Below are 19,336 nucleotides of genomic sequence, written 5' to 3'. Positions count from 1 at the left end.
ACAGAATTTTTGATGGATACAGAAAAATTACAAATTTATTTTATGAATGATGTTTGGGATATTATACCTCAGAATTCATCATGCAAGTCAAGGACACACATAATTTCTGCCACGTCCCTACGCCAGGCCACATTCAGGGATGGAGGGTTAACTCCACCTTCTTCAAGGGAGGATGACCATGATGAGTTACCTGAAGTTATTCCTTGAGGGAGATTTATCCAACCTTCTGCATTAGATATATTTATTCAATCTCTATATAAGTATGAATCAAGATATTTGTTTCACACTTTGTGTGAAGGTTATATGCTAAGGCATCTTCTATGCTCCTGTAATTGTTACCGCTTGTCAGCCATGGGGAACTCTTTCAGATTGTCTCCTGTATCCTCTTTATGGGCTCCCATCCATTTGTGTGAACACTTCCTTACTTTCTGGGGCTACAAGAATCTGCAGTATAATCATAGGTATTCTCTTCTCCGGCCCTAGAATTAGCCATGCCTCAGATGAGTTGTGGATCCTTTTCTGGAGAATAGTATTAGCAACCAGAAGACTGGGTATTAGGATACTAATGCTGGTGTCCTGTCTACTGGGGGCATTGCCTCTAGGCCCTATAAGCTAACACACATTAGAAACATATCTGTGTGCACTACCCCACGTATACACACACACGTCTGCAACTATCTCTGTATCTCACCTTCGGACCTGTGTTAAGGTAAATGTGAGAGCATTCTTATGTCTCGGATCCTAGTGAAACATCACATGGGTAAATCCAGCCTTTCCCCCTTGCTCGCCTGTTACTTTCCATCCAACAGTGAGAATTCTGGCTCCACCGATGCCATCCAGCTACTAATTGTTCAATTCCACAGGCACAGAAGTAAAAGAATTCCTAGCCGGACTCCTGATGGAAATACCGTTATCCACCACACTCTAGTGCTTATGTGCAGTGTCTTAGAACTTAGCCTTCAGACTCCATTCATTTCCAAAGTCACTTAGTTCAAACCCTATTTTCCCACCTTCTTCAGACATGTTAATTCATAGATTCACTATGATATTATGTATTATCAATACAGTGTGCATCGTTCCATCTTTGAGTCTCTGACTTATAAATGAAATTTATATTTATATTCAATAAGGTTCACTCTTTCTGCTATTACTTTATATATTTTGACAAGTTCATAGCGCAATGTTTCCACCACTGCAATTTCATCGAGATGAATTTCACTATCCTTAAATATTGTCCATGTTTCACTTATCAAAGACCTTCTCCCAAATTCCTGCTAAATGCTCATCTGCTTGCTTTATATATAGACTTGCCTTTTCCCAAATGTGAAATAGGTGAAATTGAAGGTTTTCAGGTCGACTTTTTAATTAGCAATATGCATTGAGGATTCCCTCATATCCTTTCATGGTGTAATAGTTTAATATTTCAATTGCTGAATACAATTCCACAGCATGGATACATCACGCATTGTTTATCTACTAATTTATGGAAGAACGTATTTGTTGCTTCCATTTTTTCTCAATTGTAAATGAAAAGACCACAATAATTCATGGGCAGTCTATGATGGAGCTATAAGCTTCAAGTCAGTTAGGTAAATGTTAGGAGCATGACTTCTGGCATCTTATATTACGCTCTGTCTAGGTGTGTAAGTGCCTGCCCTGAGGAAGGGCTCTGATGCAGGGACCACTCAGCTGTCCCAGTCATCCTGCTGAAAGGAAGTCAGAGCCCAAGCAATGTCCACACGAGGTGGACACAAGGCCCAGCCCTCAGACCTGGCTGAGCCCCCAGCCTACAGTCAGGGTCACCCTCCCTTACACGTGCGTGTGCATCACGGGAGCAGATCCTGCAGCTGAACGTGTGCCTCTCACAGTGACCCTTCATGGGGCAGGGTGGGCTTCTCCTCCAGGCCCTCCCAAAGCAGACACGGTGAACAAAATAAAGAGCTGCTGTCTGTGTAAACTGTCAAGGGTTGTGGCAGGGTTTTGTGCGTCAGTAAACACCTGGAACATTATTATTCATTTCCGCGAGCGATCCTATTTCAGCATTTCATATGTGGTAAATATATAGCACAGTTGGATTGGATGAGGAGACAAAGATCACACTGTAAGTGGAGATGCTATGACACAGTGCAGATCCAAGTCCAGAGCCAAGGTCTTCCTCCCCATGATACAGGAGGACCTAAGAGCTCAGGCGGGAATCCTGGGCTGTCCCAGGTAGGAAGACACACCTGTGTGAATAGAGAGGTAACACCATCTGATTCACACTTTAGCAGGACCACGCTGACACTGGTGAGGTAGTCAGTTAGGAGACATTGGGACACTATTACACCTTAACCACACTCGACCTCAAGGCATCCATTTCTAGTTTAATCTGGCAGTTGTTTTTATTCCATTCAGCAGCCTATGTCAGGATTAATATTCTTATTCTTTGTTATTCTCTGAGCATTTGTCTCTCTCCAAGATTTAAATTTGTTGCTGTCTTATTTCTATAACTATCTGATATATTGGTGAGATTTTGATAATGTGAAACTTGTTCCATTTTGAGGTGGTTTTAAGAACATTAAGTAAGAAGCATTTTCGAAGCTTCTCATCCCTCTACATCTCCAAGACAAGTATCAGCTTTATTGTAACACCCAGAAACTGGAAACAATTCCAATATCACACATCAGCTTAATAAATAAGCCAATCATGCTATGATCATTCTTCAAATGCCACCTGTTATTAAAACCAAGGATTCTTGGTACACACAAAAACATGATAGTATTCACAACTATTTGTGCTGAGTAAAATAAGCCATAACAATAAAAATACATATAATATGATCCCACTCTTATAAATTCTAGATAATGAAAAGTAACCTGAAGTAACAAGGGAAGATCAATGGTTATGTGGGGACAAGATGGAAGACCAAAAGGGACAGGAAGGAGGAAACCCAGAAACTACTGAAAATAATGAGAGGAATTGATTTGTTCTCTCCTGATAATGCTGATGCCTACGTCAGTATTTATCAGATTGCTCATTCTGAGTTTGTGTGCTTTATTATATGTCAAGAACCTCATTAAAGTAATTACAAATAAAGAAATGCATGACTTGGGAGGGAAGGAGTGAAGGAAAGTTACTGAAACATAAGTGACTCTTCAAAATACTTCTCATGAACCCTGATGCTCTCCATATATTTTAGGTAAACACTAGAAAAGAGCAAAGTCATATTGATCCCATTACAGGAGGAGGATGTGCAAACCTCACCTGGCAAATCCAACTCTGTCCTGGAGTACATTCAGGGGGGCACCCTGGCCCAGAGCACAGGAGCAGATGCTGGATCTAACGGTCACCCCATGTATATTCCTGGACACTCCACAAACACTGTATACTTCTGGGTGTAGTTTACACCTCTAATATGAGGGTAACAGTGACAGCTACATCACAGGATATGTGTGCATATGTAAAATGACATATGGATCCTAAGTGTTTACTCTGGAAGAATCACATAATGAAAGTTATATTTCCCAAATGCTATCAACACCACGAAATCCGAGACTCTCACACCTGCTCTGAGACCCTGCCCTTTCTGAGGACATTCAATGACATAGCCTCTTATATACTAGAAGGTCATGCAAATAGGGTCCTTCCTCTGCTGATATAAAGCAGCCCCAGCCCTGAACCTGCAGCTCTGGGAGAGGAGCTCCAGCCCGGGATTCCCAGGTGCTCCCATTCAGGGTTCAGGACAGAACACTCACCATGGAGTTTGAGCTGAGCTGGGTTGTCCTTGTTGCTATTTTACAAGGCAATTTATGCAGAGCAAGAGATACTGAGGATGTGAGTGGATATGAGTGAGGGAATCAGTGGATGTGTGACAGTCTCCTGACCAGGGTGTCTCTGTGTTCGCAGGTGTCCAGTGTGAGGTGCAGCTGGTGGAGTCTGGGGGAGGCCTGGTGCAGCCAGGGGGGTCTCTGAGACTCTCTTGTGCAGTGTCTGGGTTCACCTTCAGTAGCTATGCCATGAGCTGGGTCCGCAGGCTCCAGGGAAGGGGCTGGACTGGGTCTCAGGTATTAGTAGTGGTGGCAGCACATACTCTGCAGACTCTGTGAAGGGCCGATTCATCATCTCCAGAGACAACTCCAAGAACATGCTGTATCTGCAAATGAACAGCCTGAGATCTGAGGACACGACCGTGTATTACTGTGCGAGGGACAGACAGTCAGGGGCAGTCAGTGTGAGCCCAGACACAAACCTCCTTGCAGGGAGACAGGAGGGGGGATGCAGGGTGCACTCAGGACATACAACTGTGTGTTTCAGCCCCGGGAGCAGGTGCAGATGGTAGTTAAGGGCTGCTTTCCTGTCAGGGTCTGGGGTTTCCTCTCCATATAGCAGTTTTCCCTGGAGAACCTCTCTGTACTCATCCATGGTTCTTTACTTACACATTCAGTCTCTGAATTAGAAAGACTTTTCGAAATAGGGAGGAAAATGTCATATATGAAAGGCAGAGACTCAGACTTAGATATTCAGGTTTTCCCTTGTCTAAATCTTGTCTAAATTGACCCGTTTCAAAACTATCCCAGTGGATGTATAAAGAGTTGAACATATTCTTCCTTCCTCATTATGATATCTCAGCCCTGCCCTACTGGTAGACCAGCTGTCCCTGCCAGGATGGTAGCTCTTGACTTGCCTGCTAACCTCTTGCATGAGAAATGTTAATGAGCTGATCAGCACAAGATCTTCACTGGGTTAATAGGAATGATGCCAGTTAGAGGGGACGTGGGTAGGGGTGTTTCTACATGTGCTCCTTGCTTCCAGGTCCAATAGAATCCCTGTACGCTTAGATAATACCTGCATCCAGTTCTACTGTGCAGTTTATTTTATGTCAAATATTCATCGTCAAAGCTATTACCAATAGATGCATATGTAGTCGGTAGGGAAAGTTTATAGTCAGGTGGATAATAACATGAATTTTCAGAAGCTGCTGAAAACAGATCTATTCTCCTTGCTTCACCACAGCATCTTAGGTGAACACTGAAATGCAGGAAAATCACACAGGTTCTCATTCCACGAAGAGCCCTGCAGCCTCACAGGCAGGCCCACCTCTGTCCAGGAACCTTTGCAGGGGCGGCCAGGTCCAGGGTGGAGAAGCCCAGGCCTCGACAGGAGATCTCACTGTGCCCTGTTGTGTGTTCTTCAGCACATCACCTGCCAATTCCAGGCTGCAGTTTAGCTTCACATCTGTAAGATTCAAGTAAAGCGATACCTACATCACATGCTTGGTGTGCAAATGTAGAAATAAAATAATAAAAGAGGTCCTGAGTGTTGGGGCCCAGGGTAGCCCACCCCAAAATATGCCTCAAAGTGACGTAAGACAAAGCCAATGCAGAGGGACATTCTGACCTTCCTCCCTGTCACCCTGAAGCAAGAAATAAACCTCCCATGTGAAAGGTGCTCTCCCTGTATCTGGAGGTGGAAGTGAAATGGTCCTTTACCCCATGCCCTCCACCTGCTTTTTTTCTGTGCAAAAAATTTAGCTTAAGAGTAAGTTTAATCAGAGAATCCAGAAAATCTAGAAAGAAACGAAAACTGTCCAACAAAACGAAATAATAATAGTTTAGTCATTAAGCAAATCAAGGACCTTTATTTCCTCCTCAAGGGCTATAGATAATATGCTTTCCCATGTCCCGTGAGTTGTCTTGTAGATACTGAAACTCCCACCAGGAGGAAGGAGTTAACTGCATGATGACCAGACTGTAGCCATGACATAAGCTGCCACAATTCCAAGAACTGGCCTCAGAGAAATGGGAACAAACCGACCCTGGAACTGAAGATTAACTCTACTTAAAACAATCAACATGAGGCTGATCAGACCCCCACATGAGCAATTTCAAGACGACTCTCAGAGTTGACTCTGCTGTTTCTGCCTGTAGCCCCCTCCTTCCGCCTATAAAATCCTTTCCCACAGATTCTCAGTGGCGGTGGCCTTTGGAGAGAAGTCTGTCCCCCACCCCTGGTTGCAGGCAGCCAAAATAAAGGAACCTTTCCTTTCTACCAACTTTGCCTCTTTATTGGCTTTTCAGCACCGAGCAGCCGGACCCTGCTTTCCATTACACAGGGACACTCTTATCACCAGGGATGGGGAATTCAGGCCTGGAAGTCTCTATGAACAAACCTTGTTCCTTCTTCAATGACTATGCCGGCCCAAACTCTGCTTAGGTTCTTCACTAATTGAACACCAAAAGCATACATTTCCTCCTTCTACCAATTCCTCACAAATATTGGATCTTGGCCTAAAAATATAAAAGCTGCCTGCTTTGGTCACTTCTGGGTCCACTTCTAAGGCACGTCCATGCCTATGGTTACAATTGTTTTCTTTTCTCCTGTTAATCTGTCTTTGTTAGTTTTATTATCAGTCCAGCCTCAGGAACTCAAGAGGGGCAGAGGAGGAGATTTCCCTCCTGACAAATCCAAGTTGTCTTCTCTTCAGCCTCACGCTGTACAACCTCTTAGGAACCTCAGTCCTCACGGGCCACTTTCACACTCCTGACATCACCTTGCCAGTTGCGTTCTTCTGGCATCTCCTATTTGAATTTCCATCTCACCCTTCAATATTTCGTCCAAATCGCTGTGACATTTCAGTGTCCATTGTCTGGATGTACACAGTTTATTAGTCATTCCCTAGGAAAGGAATTCTTGGTCCTTTCCAAGTTTTGGCAAATATGAATAAAGCTAAGTAAGCATCGTGTGCAGGGTTTTCTCTGGACTAAAGTTTTATTTTCTTTCAGGTACATACAAAAGAGCACTATTGCTGAAACATAGATAAGAGTATGTTTGGTTTTGCAAGAAGCCACCAGAATGTCTCCAAGCGTGCATCCCGTTTTGCGTCCCCACCAGCAGTGAATGGACCCCCTGCCGCTCCACATCCTCCCAGTGTTTAAGGTTCTCAGAGTCCTGACTTGATCCACTCTTGTAAGTTTTCAGGGATATGTCCTTGTTCTGATTGGCATTTCCCTGTGATAAATGTTCTCCCAGAGCCTTATTTGCAAACTCTGTCTTTCTGGTCAGGTGTCTGTTAAGGACTTTAGCCCATTTTTTAATACTTTTGTTTCTTTCTATTGTTGAGTTTAAGACTTCTTGGTACATATTAGATAGCAATCAGATATACTAGATATGTCTTTTGCAAATATTTCCTCTCAGTCTCTAGCTTGCCTTTGGGTAAATTTTAAATGTATTTTTTATGCTTCTCAATTATTAGCTGTTGTGTTTCTATTACAATGAAAAGTGGAGTTAAACATTCACTTCCTAAGCCATGGGAACTTTATGTGGGAACATGTCACAGTACACTCAAAGGCCTCTTTCAGATACTACAAGGATGGCATGGGTAAACAGAGGGGGGACTTCTTCAGAGATTCTCTTCTGGAAAAATAGAAATGTACCAACATACCCTCCTTCCTGTCTTGCTGATGAGAACTGTGCCGCGTGTCCACAGAGACACAGATCCTTGAGGAGAGAGTGAGATTTCATCAGTTAGAATGACCATTTTCTAACAATACATTTTACCCATGATGGATCTGAGTTTATGAATGATTGTTACTTGAATGATTCAATGGATTTATCAATGGTTGTAAACAAAATCAATAACTTGAATTATTGTTATTAATTTTAATTTATGTTGCCCAAGAGAAGAGGTTGATAATTACAATTTCAGTAACACATTTCCATAACTTTGAATTATACCTCTTAAAATTTAGATACCACGGTGTTTCATAATAAATGTTTCACCTACATCCCTCACATTTGAAACTGGATTTCAAATGGACCTAGAAGAGGAAATGTGAGGACAGCGAATCCCTCTACATTCAGTAACATCTAAGGCAACAAATCTAATATCACACGAGGACACTGCTGATTTCCAAGTATAGTTCCTGCTTCTTCTTTGCTCAGTGATTCCAACAAAGATACAAAATGACCTAAACCATCTGGTCTCAATGTTCCTGAAGTCCACACCTCATTCTGAGCTTATACTCTCAAGATTTTATAAGGGAAAACACAGAGACCATCAGAAGGACCTGTCCACGTGGTCACCATGAAGCCCGCCATCATCAGTCCTTCTCCCTCCCATCACAATGGTCAGGCCCTCTTGCTGTGACCATCACCGGTAACCTGCAAAGCAATATGACTTAAATCTCACCACTTCTTTTTACCATCACCCATTGGTCATCTCTAATGGATATTCCCTCCAGCATTATAATATGATCTGGTCTCCAGACATAATGGCCTCCAATTATCTCCACAAAGGAAAAATAACCCCTTTTTTTAGTCCTGGTGACCTAACACATTTTTCCTAGGGTTAAATACACCCTAACAACACATCCCCAACCACTGAAACATAAAGACATCTGTTATATATCCTTCTATGTTAACATGAATTTGGATGGATCTCTTCTAATCCACCAGCTCAAGAAGGGCAGGGCAGATGCTGCGGCATCTGTACAAATGCAGGCCCTTCTTCCACCTGGTGAATAATGGGCTCACCTGATTCTAGGTTTTAGATGCCATCCCTTCCGCTCCTCTACACCACAGCGTATCAGCTCAATTTTCAGGTCCTGACAACAGGGTCCAGACTTCTCCTGTGATTCTTGCCCACATTACTTTGGTTGACTCTCCTATTATCGACATTTAAGCAGGCAGATTCTTTAGAATTTAATTTACTCTGTAAATATTATTGGAAAAGTGAGAAGAAGTATAGTACTCTGTTCAGGAAAGAGTATGGAGTAAATATCTTCTCATAGACAGCAGCCTCGACATCAGTCAGTGTACAGGTGAGATCACTGGGCTGAGGGAGAGCTGACAGGTGTGACCTCGCAGGGCAGGAGTGGAGCCAGTGCTACACGTACAAGGGTGTCAGTCAGAGATGGGGACTCACATTGGTCTTTCTGGTTCCCAGGAGAGATAACATCACTGATGACAACATTCAACACCCCTGGCAAACCCACTATAAATTTCAGACATAGCATCACCATCATGATCCCCAATTTACATCCTTGCAGACTGAAATGCAGATGGTGAGGCCACATCCTCAGTGCCCACAGTGAGATGGATGGAGCTGTGCTCTGCTCTCCAGCACCACTTACTTATATGACCTCGGGCACAGTTCCAGGACTCACGGACCCAGGGACTCGGGAAAGCTGCTCTCAGGTGGGCTTTTCATGGGAACCTGCTTGCTGAGGTGGGGGCTTTCCTCTGACCATGACACCCTCATACTCTGAAAGCCATTCACTGTGAAGGTTTACTTCCAAGAATCATGCATGTTCTCTACCCTAGTGCAGTGGGAACTGTGTTCCCTGAGCCCCAATGTCACTGACAGTGACAGAGTTAGAAAGGAACACTTCTAGAAGGAGTGAGTCTGTGCACTGCGACCAGGTCATATGCCCAGCATATTGGAGTCCTGAGGAGCTCCCCGTAGCTGTCTGTTCTTAGTCCTTGGTAGCCTTGGGGATTCCTCAGTGTCCACCCGCAAGGAAGGAGCCCTGAAGCTCACGGTGTTCGTGCAGACACTCAGTTGTGCACAGGAAAAAGGCAGGGCAGGATACTGACCAAGTCAGCAGTGCTAGGAACCATGACCATCTCAGCAGGAATGACTACCTTGTCCACAAAATACGCTGTGTGTTTAGTTGTTATGAATAAATCCACCTCCAGAGCAACTCTTGATCATATTTAAACTGTTTCAGGTGAAGAAATGTTCACCCAAGTTAAGGGAAACACGAAGTCCGTTGTGAATTATGATAAACATTAAATTTTACCTAACTTTGTCTGAATTCAATGTGATTATTACTTGTATGGTTTGTCTCAAATACTTGTGTGTCCAGGAAATAAACATGAGGTAATGCAGAAAGGGAAAAACAAGAGTCTGTGTCTGACATCTTGGAGGGCCCTGAATGTTTCATGAGTATTTATGTGAAATATATACATCCATGGGATTAAACTCTATTCCCCCAATCTGCCATTAATCCTTGAGCACAGCTGATTTCCTGACTAGCCCTTCAGCATCATTTCATTCCTGGACAACGGGTCCCCCAGGCAATAGGAGGGGGACCCCAGGTGGGGGCTGAGTTCTCTGAGGGCACAGCCAGCCCCCTCCTCACAGGGGGAGCCCCAGACACAGGGACCTCCCTTCACTAATTGATGCTTTTTATAAAAAGGTCCCTCCTATATGCAAATATCCCCTTAGGCCACAAGGTAAAAACACAGAACCAGTTCACTTAAATACGGGTTTCTCCTCATGCTTGAAGAGATTTTCTGGGCTTCAAGAATCTCATCTGCAAGAAAATGAATCCACTGTGGTTCTTCCTCTTTCTGGTGTCAGCTCCCAGAGGTGAGTGTCTCAGGGATTCAGCCATGAACACACGGGGAAGCTGCATCTGAGCCCATGAGTCACCGTGGTTCTCTCTGTCCACAGGTGTCCTGTCCCAGGGGCAGCTGCAGGAGTCGGGACCCAGCCTGGTGAAGCCCTCCCAGACCCTCTCCCTCACCTGCCCTGTCTCTGGAGTCTCATTAACCAGCTCTGAGGTATCCTGGGTCCGACAGCCTCCAGGAAAGGGGCTGGAGTGGGTTGGTGTGATGGGTTATGGTGGAAGCGCATATTATAACCGAACTCTTAAGTCCCGGCTCAGCATCACCAGGGACACCTCCAAGAGCCAAGTCTATTTATCACTGAGCAGCCTGACAACTGAAGACACCGCCGTGTATTATTGTACGAGAGACACAGTGAGGGGAAGTCACTGTGAGCCCAGACACAAACCTCCCTGCACGGAGGCCCGTAACCACCAGGGGGCGCTCAGGACCCAACAAGTACAGGGCTGGGGCCTGCAGCAGGTGCAGAGAGGGGCTGGGAGGCAATTCTTGTTAGAACCTCTGCTTTCCTCTTCCTGCCCAGGAGCTCCACCAGAGACCCTGTTCTGTGTCCTAATGTTTCATTGTTGTGGATTATGTTGTGTCTATAAAATTTTGTGTGCATGTACATATTTGTTTAATTTTATTTTTATTATAGTTCTATATAGATATATGTATATCTATATATACACATATACACACACACATATAGTATACAGGAATTAAGGTTGTTTTTCATTTCTTTATTTTTCTTTTTCACAAAGGAGCTCAGTACAACCCTAAGGCTCACCATCATGTTCAGTCTGAGACTGATGTTTGTGAAACTTGTAAATATCCTGAGAATACACAAGAGATTTTTGAACATTATTAATTTTTGTCCTGTTTTTGTACATGTGGAAGGAAGAGACACACCCTCCTGCTTTCAGTCAACCTGCAGAAACAGTTTGAATTCTGCAACATACAGTGTTATAGACGCTGATGCCAGAGTGCTCCAATACTGCACATGCAATGATCCTCATTATTCACAGATTACATATTTTGAAATTCAGCTACTTGCTAGTTTTTATTAGCACCCCAAAATTAATCCTTTCATTTTGTGATCATTCAAGGACATTTACAATGTGGCTGGTTCTTTGAATCACCCAACACACACACACACATTCCCATCTGAGGTCTGTCAAGGAGATAATCTCTTTTCTTCTTTTAACTCCCGTCATGTAAATGAGCAATTTCTGGGGTCAACATAGGGCCATGCTTTTCACATTTCTGTGATTTTTGGCAATTGTTTAAAGTGACCCCAGGCATAGTGCTGAAGAACAGTCTAGTGTCCCTACACACAAATGGCTGTGAGTGGACTTAGGAGAAAATATACATGACAGATCAGCTTCATTCAGGCATGAGTTATATGGCCATGGGCTGTGGGATTGATATTCATATTTCCAATATAAATCTCATCCAGAACATGAAGACAAAACTCACTGCTGCATATTTGATGTGGCTTTGGAAACTTGGCTTAATTCCAAATACATCATTGCAAGTGGGGGCTTATGGCCCAGAAGAGGGTGGGGTGGAGTAGATTGGAAATTACTAATAGAAGAAATACAGGCTAAGAGAGACCTTAAACTGTATTTACATAGACTCAAAAGGATTCTTGCCAAAGGGAGGCCAGGGTGATCTGATACCGTGTGGGTGACAGGAGGTTTGAAGGATTTGATCAAATACTGAGGGTGATCAGAGCTCAAGGATGGGGGATTCTCATTATTCTCACTTAGCAGGGCTCTTGACAAAACCTGGTCATGCAAATATAAACACAGAAGCCCACAGGTCAAGACTAGCTGAGAAGAGCATTACAAGGAGCCTGTTGGCTAAGGGGTGGTCAAGGGTCTTTGTCACAATTAAGAAGAGTAATATTGAACACACAAAGAAACCAGGGATGCACACACACACACACACACACACACACACACACTCAGAGAAAAGACCAACTGAGGACTCAGTGAGAAGAGGTCCATCTGCAAGGAAAGGAGAAAGGCCTGAGAAGAACCCAAACCTGCTGACACCTTGAACTAAGACTTCTAGCATCCAGGTCTGAGAGAAACAAATTTCTGTTGTTTAAGCTGCACAAACTGTTTTTCTGTAATGACCACACTAGCTGATTATACACAACTGATATAGGAGCAGATAGACATATATGGAAATGTAAGTATCATATTGGAAAAGAAAAATCACCCATCCTCCTGGGGCGACTTGATGATCATCCCCAAAAAGACATATAAGTGCCCACCTTAGCATTCTTTAGAATTCATAATAGAGTGTGGAATGATTTCTGGATAAATTAATGTCAGAAATATTTCTTCATGAGACTTTTATTTGAAATTTAGGTCACTACCTACTCTTATTAGTTGTCCAGTTTTTAACTGTTTAATGACATCAGTGATTCTTCTGTTGAACTTCAAATCTACTTCCAGCTTCAGATGGATTTCCAAGTTCTCTCAGCGTGAAAAATCTCCCCAGTCCTGTTTGAAGCAATACTTTTCACTGGAATAGTATGAGTAATGTTTATATTTGGAATTTGATGTCCATAGAGCACTGGAGTCATTTTGTCCCCTAGAGGACATTTGGAAATATCTGGACACAGGTTGGGCTGTAACATTTGGGCTGTGCTGTCAGTACCTAGTTATCTAGTGGGTAGAGTCCATCCGTGCTGACACACATAGTACAATGCACACGACATTATGAGCCACATGCAAGTCCCCAGTAAAAATGGAGAGAATAACTCTTTTATCAAGGGAAAAGGGGAGTTGAAAGGGCTATAGGGAACTGAGTCCATGGTTTCTCTTTGGCTGAGTTCTTGCCAGAAAATTAGGGGTAAACTTTCTTCTTCTTGTTGGATTCTGAGATCGTCAAAGGGCATGAGAACCCCCCTTCTGTTAACCCAATTTTATTTGAGGTTTCTCTTCATTATTATTATTATTGTTGTCATTGTTTTTATTTTACTTTTTCCACTTTTTTTACAACTATCTTCTAATTTTAATCAGAGTTAAAGGTTGGAATAGACAATAACCTTTGGAACCAATTAAATATAATTGTACCATTTTCTCTCCATGACTTGTTATAATTATCCCACCATGAGGTAATTAATGTTATTGCAGAGAAAAGATTATTTTTTACTTTCTAAATTTTATTGTTTTAATTAGTTTATTTTTATTGAAGTATAGTTGATTTATAATGGGTTAGTTTCAGGTGTACAGCAAACTGATTCAGATATATATATATATATATATATATATATATATATATATATATATATATATATATATTCTTTTTCAGATACTCTTCCCATATAGCTTATTACAAAATATTGAGAATGGTACCCTGTGATATATAGTAGGCCCTTGATGATTATCTATTTTATACATAGTAGTGTGTTTATGTTAATCCCAAATTCCTAATTTATCCCTCCCTCCCACCTTTCCCCTTTGGTAGCCATAAATTTTATTTTGAAGTCTCTGAGTCTGTGTCTGTTTTATAAATAAGTTCATTTATATCATTTTTTTAGAATCCATATATAAGTGATTTCACATGGTGTTTGTCTTTCTCCAACTGACTTACTAAACCTAGTATAATAATCTCTAAGTCTATCCACATTGCTGCAAATGGCATTATTTCATTCTTCTTTTATGTCTGAGTAATATTCCATTGTATGTATGCACCATATCTTCTTTATCCATTCATCTGTCAATGGACATTTAGGTTGCTTCCATGTCCTGGATATTGTAAATACTGCTGCAATAAACATTGGGGTGCATGTATCTTTTCGAATTATAGTTTGCTCTGTGTATATTCACAGGAGTGGGATTGCTGTATCATATGGTAGCTCTATTTTTACTTCTTTAAGGAACGTATATACTGTCCTCCACAGTGGCTGTAGCTATTTACATTCCCACCAACAGTGTAGGAGGGTTCCTTTTCTACACACCACCTGCAGCATTTATTATTTGTAGCCGTTTTGATGATAGCTATTCTAACTGGTCTGAGGTGATGCCTCATTGTAGTTTTGATTTGCATTTCTCTAATAATTAGCAATGCTGAGCATTATTTCATGTGCATTTTGGCCATCTGTATATCTTCTTTGGAGAAATGTCTATTTAGGTCTTCTGCCCATTTTTTTGATTGTATTGTTTGTTTTTCTGATATTGAGCCTTATGAGCTGTTTGTATACTTTGGAGATTAATCCGTTGGTTTTTGCATTCTTTGCAAATATTTTCTTCCATTCTGTAGGTTTTCTTTTTATTTTTTTCAATTTCCTTTGCTGTGCAAAACTTTTAACTTTAATTAGGTCCCAATTGTTTATTTTTGGTTTTATTTCCATTACTCTAGGAGACAAATGCAAAAAGATATGGCAGTTATGTCAAAGGGTGTCTGCCAATGTTTTCCTCTAAGAGTTTCATAGTATCCATTTATACAATGGAAACTATAAAACTCTTAGTATCCATTTATATATATTTATAGTACACATTTAGATATTTAATCCCTTTTGAGTTTGTTTTTGTTTATCATATTACAGAATGTTCTAATTTCTTTCTTTTACATGAAGCTGCCAATTTCACACCACCACTTATCGAAGAGACTGTCTTTTCTCCATTGTATATTCTTGCTTCCTTTGTCGTTGATTAATTGACCATATGTGTGTGGGTTTATCTCTGGACTTTTTATCCTGTTCCATTGAACTATATTTCTGTTGTTATGCCAGTACCATACTGTTTTGATGACTGTAGTTCTGTAGTATAATCTAAAGTTAGGGAGCCTGATCCCTCCAGCTCCAATTATCTTTCTCAATATTTCTTTGGCTATTTGGGGTCTTTTGTGGTCCCATGGAAATTTTTTTTTTAATCTCTTCTAGTTCTTTGATAAATGTTAGTGGTAATCTGATTGGGATTGCACTTAATCTGTAGATTATGTTGGGTGGTATCCTCATTTGACAATATTGATTATTCCAATCAAAGAACATGGTATATCTTTCCATCTGTTTGTGTCATCTTTGATTTCTTTCATCACCATCTTATAAATTTCAGAGTACAGATCTTTCCCCTCCTTAGGTAGGTTTATTCCTAGATGTTTTATTTTTTTTTCATGCAATAGTAAATGGAATTGTTTCCTTAATTTCCCTTTCTGATCTTTGTTTTTAATGTGTAGAAATGCAACAGATTTCTGTGTATTAATTTAGTATCCTGCAACTTCAACCAAATTCATTGAGAGTTCTAGTAGTTTTCTGGTAGCATCTTTAGGATTTTCTATGTATAGTATCCTATCATCTGAAAACAGTGACAGTTTTACTTCTTTTCCAATTTGGATTTTTTTTATTTCTTTTTCTTCTCTGATTGCCATGGCTAGGACCTCCAAAACTATGTTGAATAAGAGTGGTGAGAGTGGTCATTCTTGTCTTGTTCCTGATCTTAGTGGAAATGCTTTCAGTTTTTCACCATTGAGAATGATGTTTGCTGTGGGTTTGTCATATATGGCCTTTATTATGTTGAGGTAGGTTCCCTCTTTGCCCATTTTCTGGAGTGTTTTTATCATAAATTGGTGTTGACATATACATGGAATCTAAAAAAAAAAAATGGTCATGAAGAACCTAGGGGCAAGACAGGAATAAAGACACAGACCTACTAGAGAATGACTTGAGGATACGGGGAGGGGGAAAGGTAAGCTAGGACAAAGTGAGAGAGTGGCATGGACATATATACACTACCAAACATAAAATAGATAGCTAGTGGGAAGCAGCTGCATAGCACAGGGAGATCAGCTCGGTGCTTTGTGACCACCTAGAGGGGTGGGATAGGGAGGGTGGGAGGGAGGGAGATGCAAGAGGGAAGAGATATGGGGACATATGTATATGTATAACTGATTCACTTTGTTATAAAGCAGAAACTAACACACCATTGTAAAGCAATTATATTTAAATAAAGATGTTTTTAAAAATAAATAAATAAAATAAAATAAGTTGCTGTTGAATTTTGTCAAAAGCTTTTTCTGCATCTATAGAAATGATCATATGGTTTTTATTCCTTAATTTGTTAATATGGTGCATCACATTGATTGATTTGCACATATTGAAGAATACTTGCATTCCTGGGATAAACCCCACTTGATCATGGTGTATGATTCTTTTAATGTGTTGATGGATTCTGTTTGCTAGTATTTTGTTGAGGATTTTTGCATCTATGTTCATTAGTGATATTGGTCTGTAATTTTCTTTTTTTGTGATATTTTTGTATGGTTTTGGTATCAGGGTGATGGTGACCTCGCAGAACCAATTTGGAAGTGTTACTCCCTCTGCTGTTGGAAGAGTTTGAGAAGGATAGGTGTTAGCTCTTCTCAAAATGTTTGATAGAATTTGCCTGTGCAGCCATCTTGTCCTGGACTTTTGTTTGTTGGAAGATTTTTAATTACAGTTTCGATTTCATTACTTGTGTTAGGTCTGCTTATATTTTCTAATTTTTCTGGTCAGTCTTGGAAAATTGTACCGTTCCAAGAATTTGTCCATTTCTTCATGGTTGTCAAGTTTATTAGCATATAGTTGTTTGTAGTACTCTCTTATAGTCCTTTTAGTTTCTGTGGTGTCTGTTGTGATTTCTCCGGTCTCATTTCTAATTTTATTGATTTGTGACCTCTCCCTTGTTTTCTTGATGAGTCTGGCTAAATATTTATCAATTTTGTTTATCTCCTCAAAGAACCAACTTTTAGTTTCACTTATCTATGCTATTGTTTTCTTCATCTGTATTGCACATATTTCTGCTCTGATATTTATTGTTTCTTTCCTTCTACTTACTTTGGTTTTCTTTGTTCTTTTTTCTTTAATTGCATTAAGTGCAAAGTTAGGTTGTTTACTTGAGATTTCTCTTGTTTCTTGAGGTAAGATTGTATTGCTATAAACTTCACTCTTAGAACTGCTTTTGCTGCATCCCATAGGTTTTTGGTCATCATGTTTTCATTGTCATTTTTTGTAGGGGTTTTTTTTAATTAATTAATTTATTTATTTATTTGTTTGTTTGTTTTTGGCTGTGTTGGGTCTTCATTTCTATGCGAGGGCTTTCTCTAGTTGTTGCAAGCGGGGGCCACTCCTCATTGTGGTGCACGGGCCTCTCACTGTCGTGGCCTCTCTTGTTGGCGGAGCACAGGCTCCAGACGCGCAGGCTCAGTAGTTGTGGCTCACGGGCCCAGTTGCTCCGCAGCATGTGGGATCTTCCCAGACCAGGGCTCAAACTCATGTCCCCTCCATTGGCAGGCAGATTCTCAACCACTGCACCACCAGGGAAGCCCTGTAGGTATTTTTTGATTTCCTCTTTCAGAAAACTATATGATACTGATGAAAGAAATCAAAGACGACACAAACAGATGGAGAGATATACTATGTTCTTGGACTGGAAGAATCAATATTGTCAAAATGACTATATTACCCCAAGCAATCTACAGATTTAATGTAATCCCTATTAAATTACTAAGAACATTTTTCAAAAATTAGAACAAAACATTTTACAATTGGTATGGAAACACAAAAGACTCTGAATAGCCAAAGCAATCTTTAGAAACAAAAAATGAGCTAGAGGAATTAGCTTCCTGACTTCAGACTATACTACAAATCTACAGTCATCAAAACAGTATGGTACTGAGCACAAAAACAGAAATATAAATCAATGGAACAGGATAGAAAGCCGAGAGATAAACCCTCACACCTATGTACACCTAATCTATGACAAAGTAGACAAGAATATACAATGGAGGAAAGACAGTCTCTTCGATAAGTGGTGTTGGGAAAACTGGACAGCTACAGGCAAAAGAATGAAAGTGGAACACTCCCTAACACTATATACAATAATAAATTCAAAATGGATTAAAGACCTAAATGTCAGGCCAGATACTATCAAACTCTTAGAGGAAAACACAGGCAGAACACACTTTAACATAAATCACAGCAAGATATTTTTTGATCCACATCCTAGAGTAATGAAAATTAACAAAAATAAGCAAATTGGACCTCTTTAAACTTAAAAGATTTTGCACAGCAAAGGAAACCATGAAAGAAACAAGAAGACAACCCAAAGAATGGGTTGAGAAAATACTTGCAAATGAAGCATCCGACAAGGAATTCAGCTCCAAAACATTCAAACAGCTTGTGCACCTCAATATCCAAAAAAAAAAAAAAATACAAACGACCTAAATAAATAATGGGTGGAAGATCTACGTAAACATTTATCTAAAAAAGACATACAAATGACCAAAAGTCACATGAAAAAAAAATGCTCGACATCACTAATTATTAGAGAAATGCAGATCAAATCTACAATGAGGTATCACCTCACAAAGGTCAGAATGGTCGTCTTCGCAAATCTACAAACAATAAAGCCTGGAGAGGGTGTGGAGAAAAGGGAACCCTCCTACACTCTTGGTGGGAATGTAAATTGATACAGTGACTAAGGAGAACAGGATGGAGGTTCCTTAAGGAATGAAAAATAGAATTACCATATGATCCCAGTCCTGGGCATATACCCAGAGAAAACCATAACTCAGAAAGATACATGCTCCCCAATATTCATTGCAGCACTATTTACAATAGCCAGGACATGGAAGCCACCTAAATGTCCATCAACAGAAGAATGGATAAAGAAGATGTGGTACATATATACAATGGAATATTGCTCAGCCATAAAAAGGAACAAAATAATGCCATTTGCAGCAACATGGGTGGACATAGAGACTGTCATAGTAAGTGAAGTAAGTCAGACAGAGAAAGCCAAGTATCACATGAAATCACTTATATGTGGAATCTAAAAAAAACAAAACAAAACAAAAAAACAGAAAAAACAAAAAACAGGGTACAAATGAATTTATTTACAAAACCAAAGTAGAATCATGGATGTAGAAACAAATTTATGGTTACCAGGGAATAAGTGGGGGAGGGATAAAT

General features: G+C 40.6%; 1 protein-coding gene across 1 annotated transcript in view; it reads left to right on the top strand.

Annotated features, from left to right (window-relative positions):
- Nucleotides 1-3,735: 3,735 nt before the first annotated feature.
- The window catches only part of LOC132360212 (uncharacterized), a 91,018-nt gene continuing 75,417 nt past the window's right edge, over nt 3,736-19,336 (top strand). The window contains 3 exon segments of the mRNA XM_059915256.1: nt 3,736-3,781; nt 3,886-4,005; nt 4,008-4,194. Of these exon segments, the coding sequence (XP_059771239.1) occupies nt 3,736-3,781; nt 3,886-4,005; nt 4,008-4,194 (353 nt within the window).

Source organism: Balaenoptera ricei, chromosome 2 (assembly GCF_028023285.1).
Source record: "Balaenoptera ricei isolate mBalRic1 chromosome 2, mBalRic1.hap2, whole genome shotgun sequence".
Classification (NCBI taxonomy): domain Eukaryota; kingdom Metazoa; phylum Chordata; class Mammalia; order Artiodactyla; family Balaenopteridae; genus Balaenoptera; species Balaenoptera ricei.
Note: the sequence above shows the minus strand (reverse complement) of the source record. Positions and strands in the feature narration are given on the sequence as shown.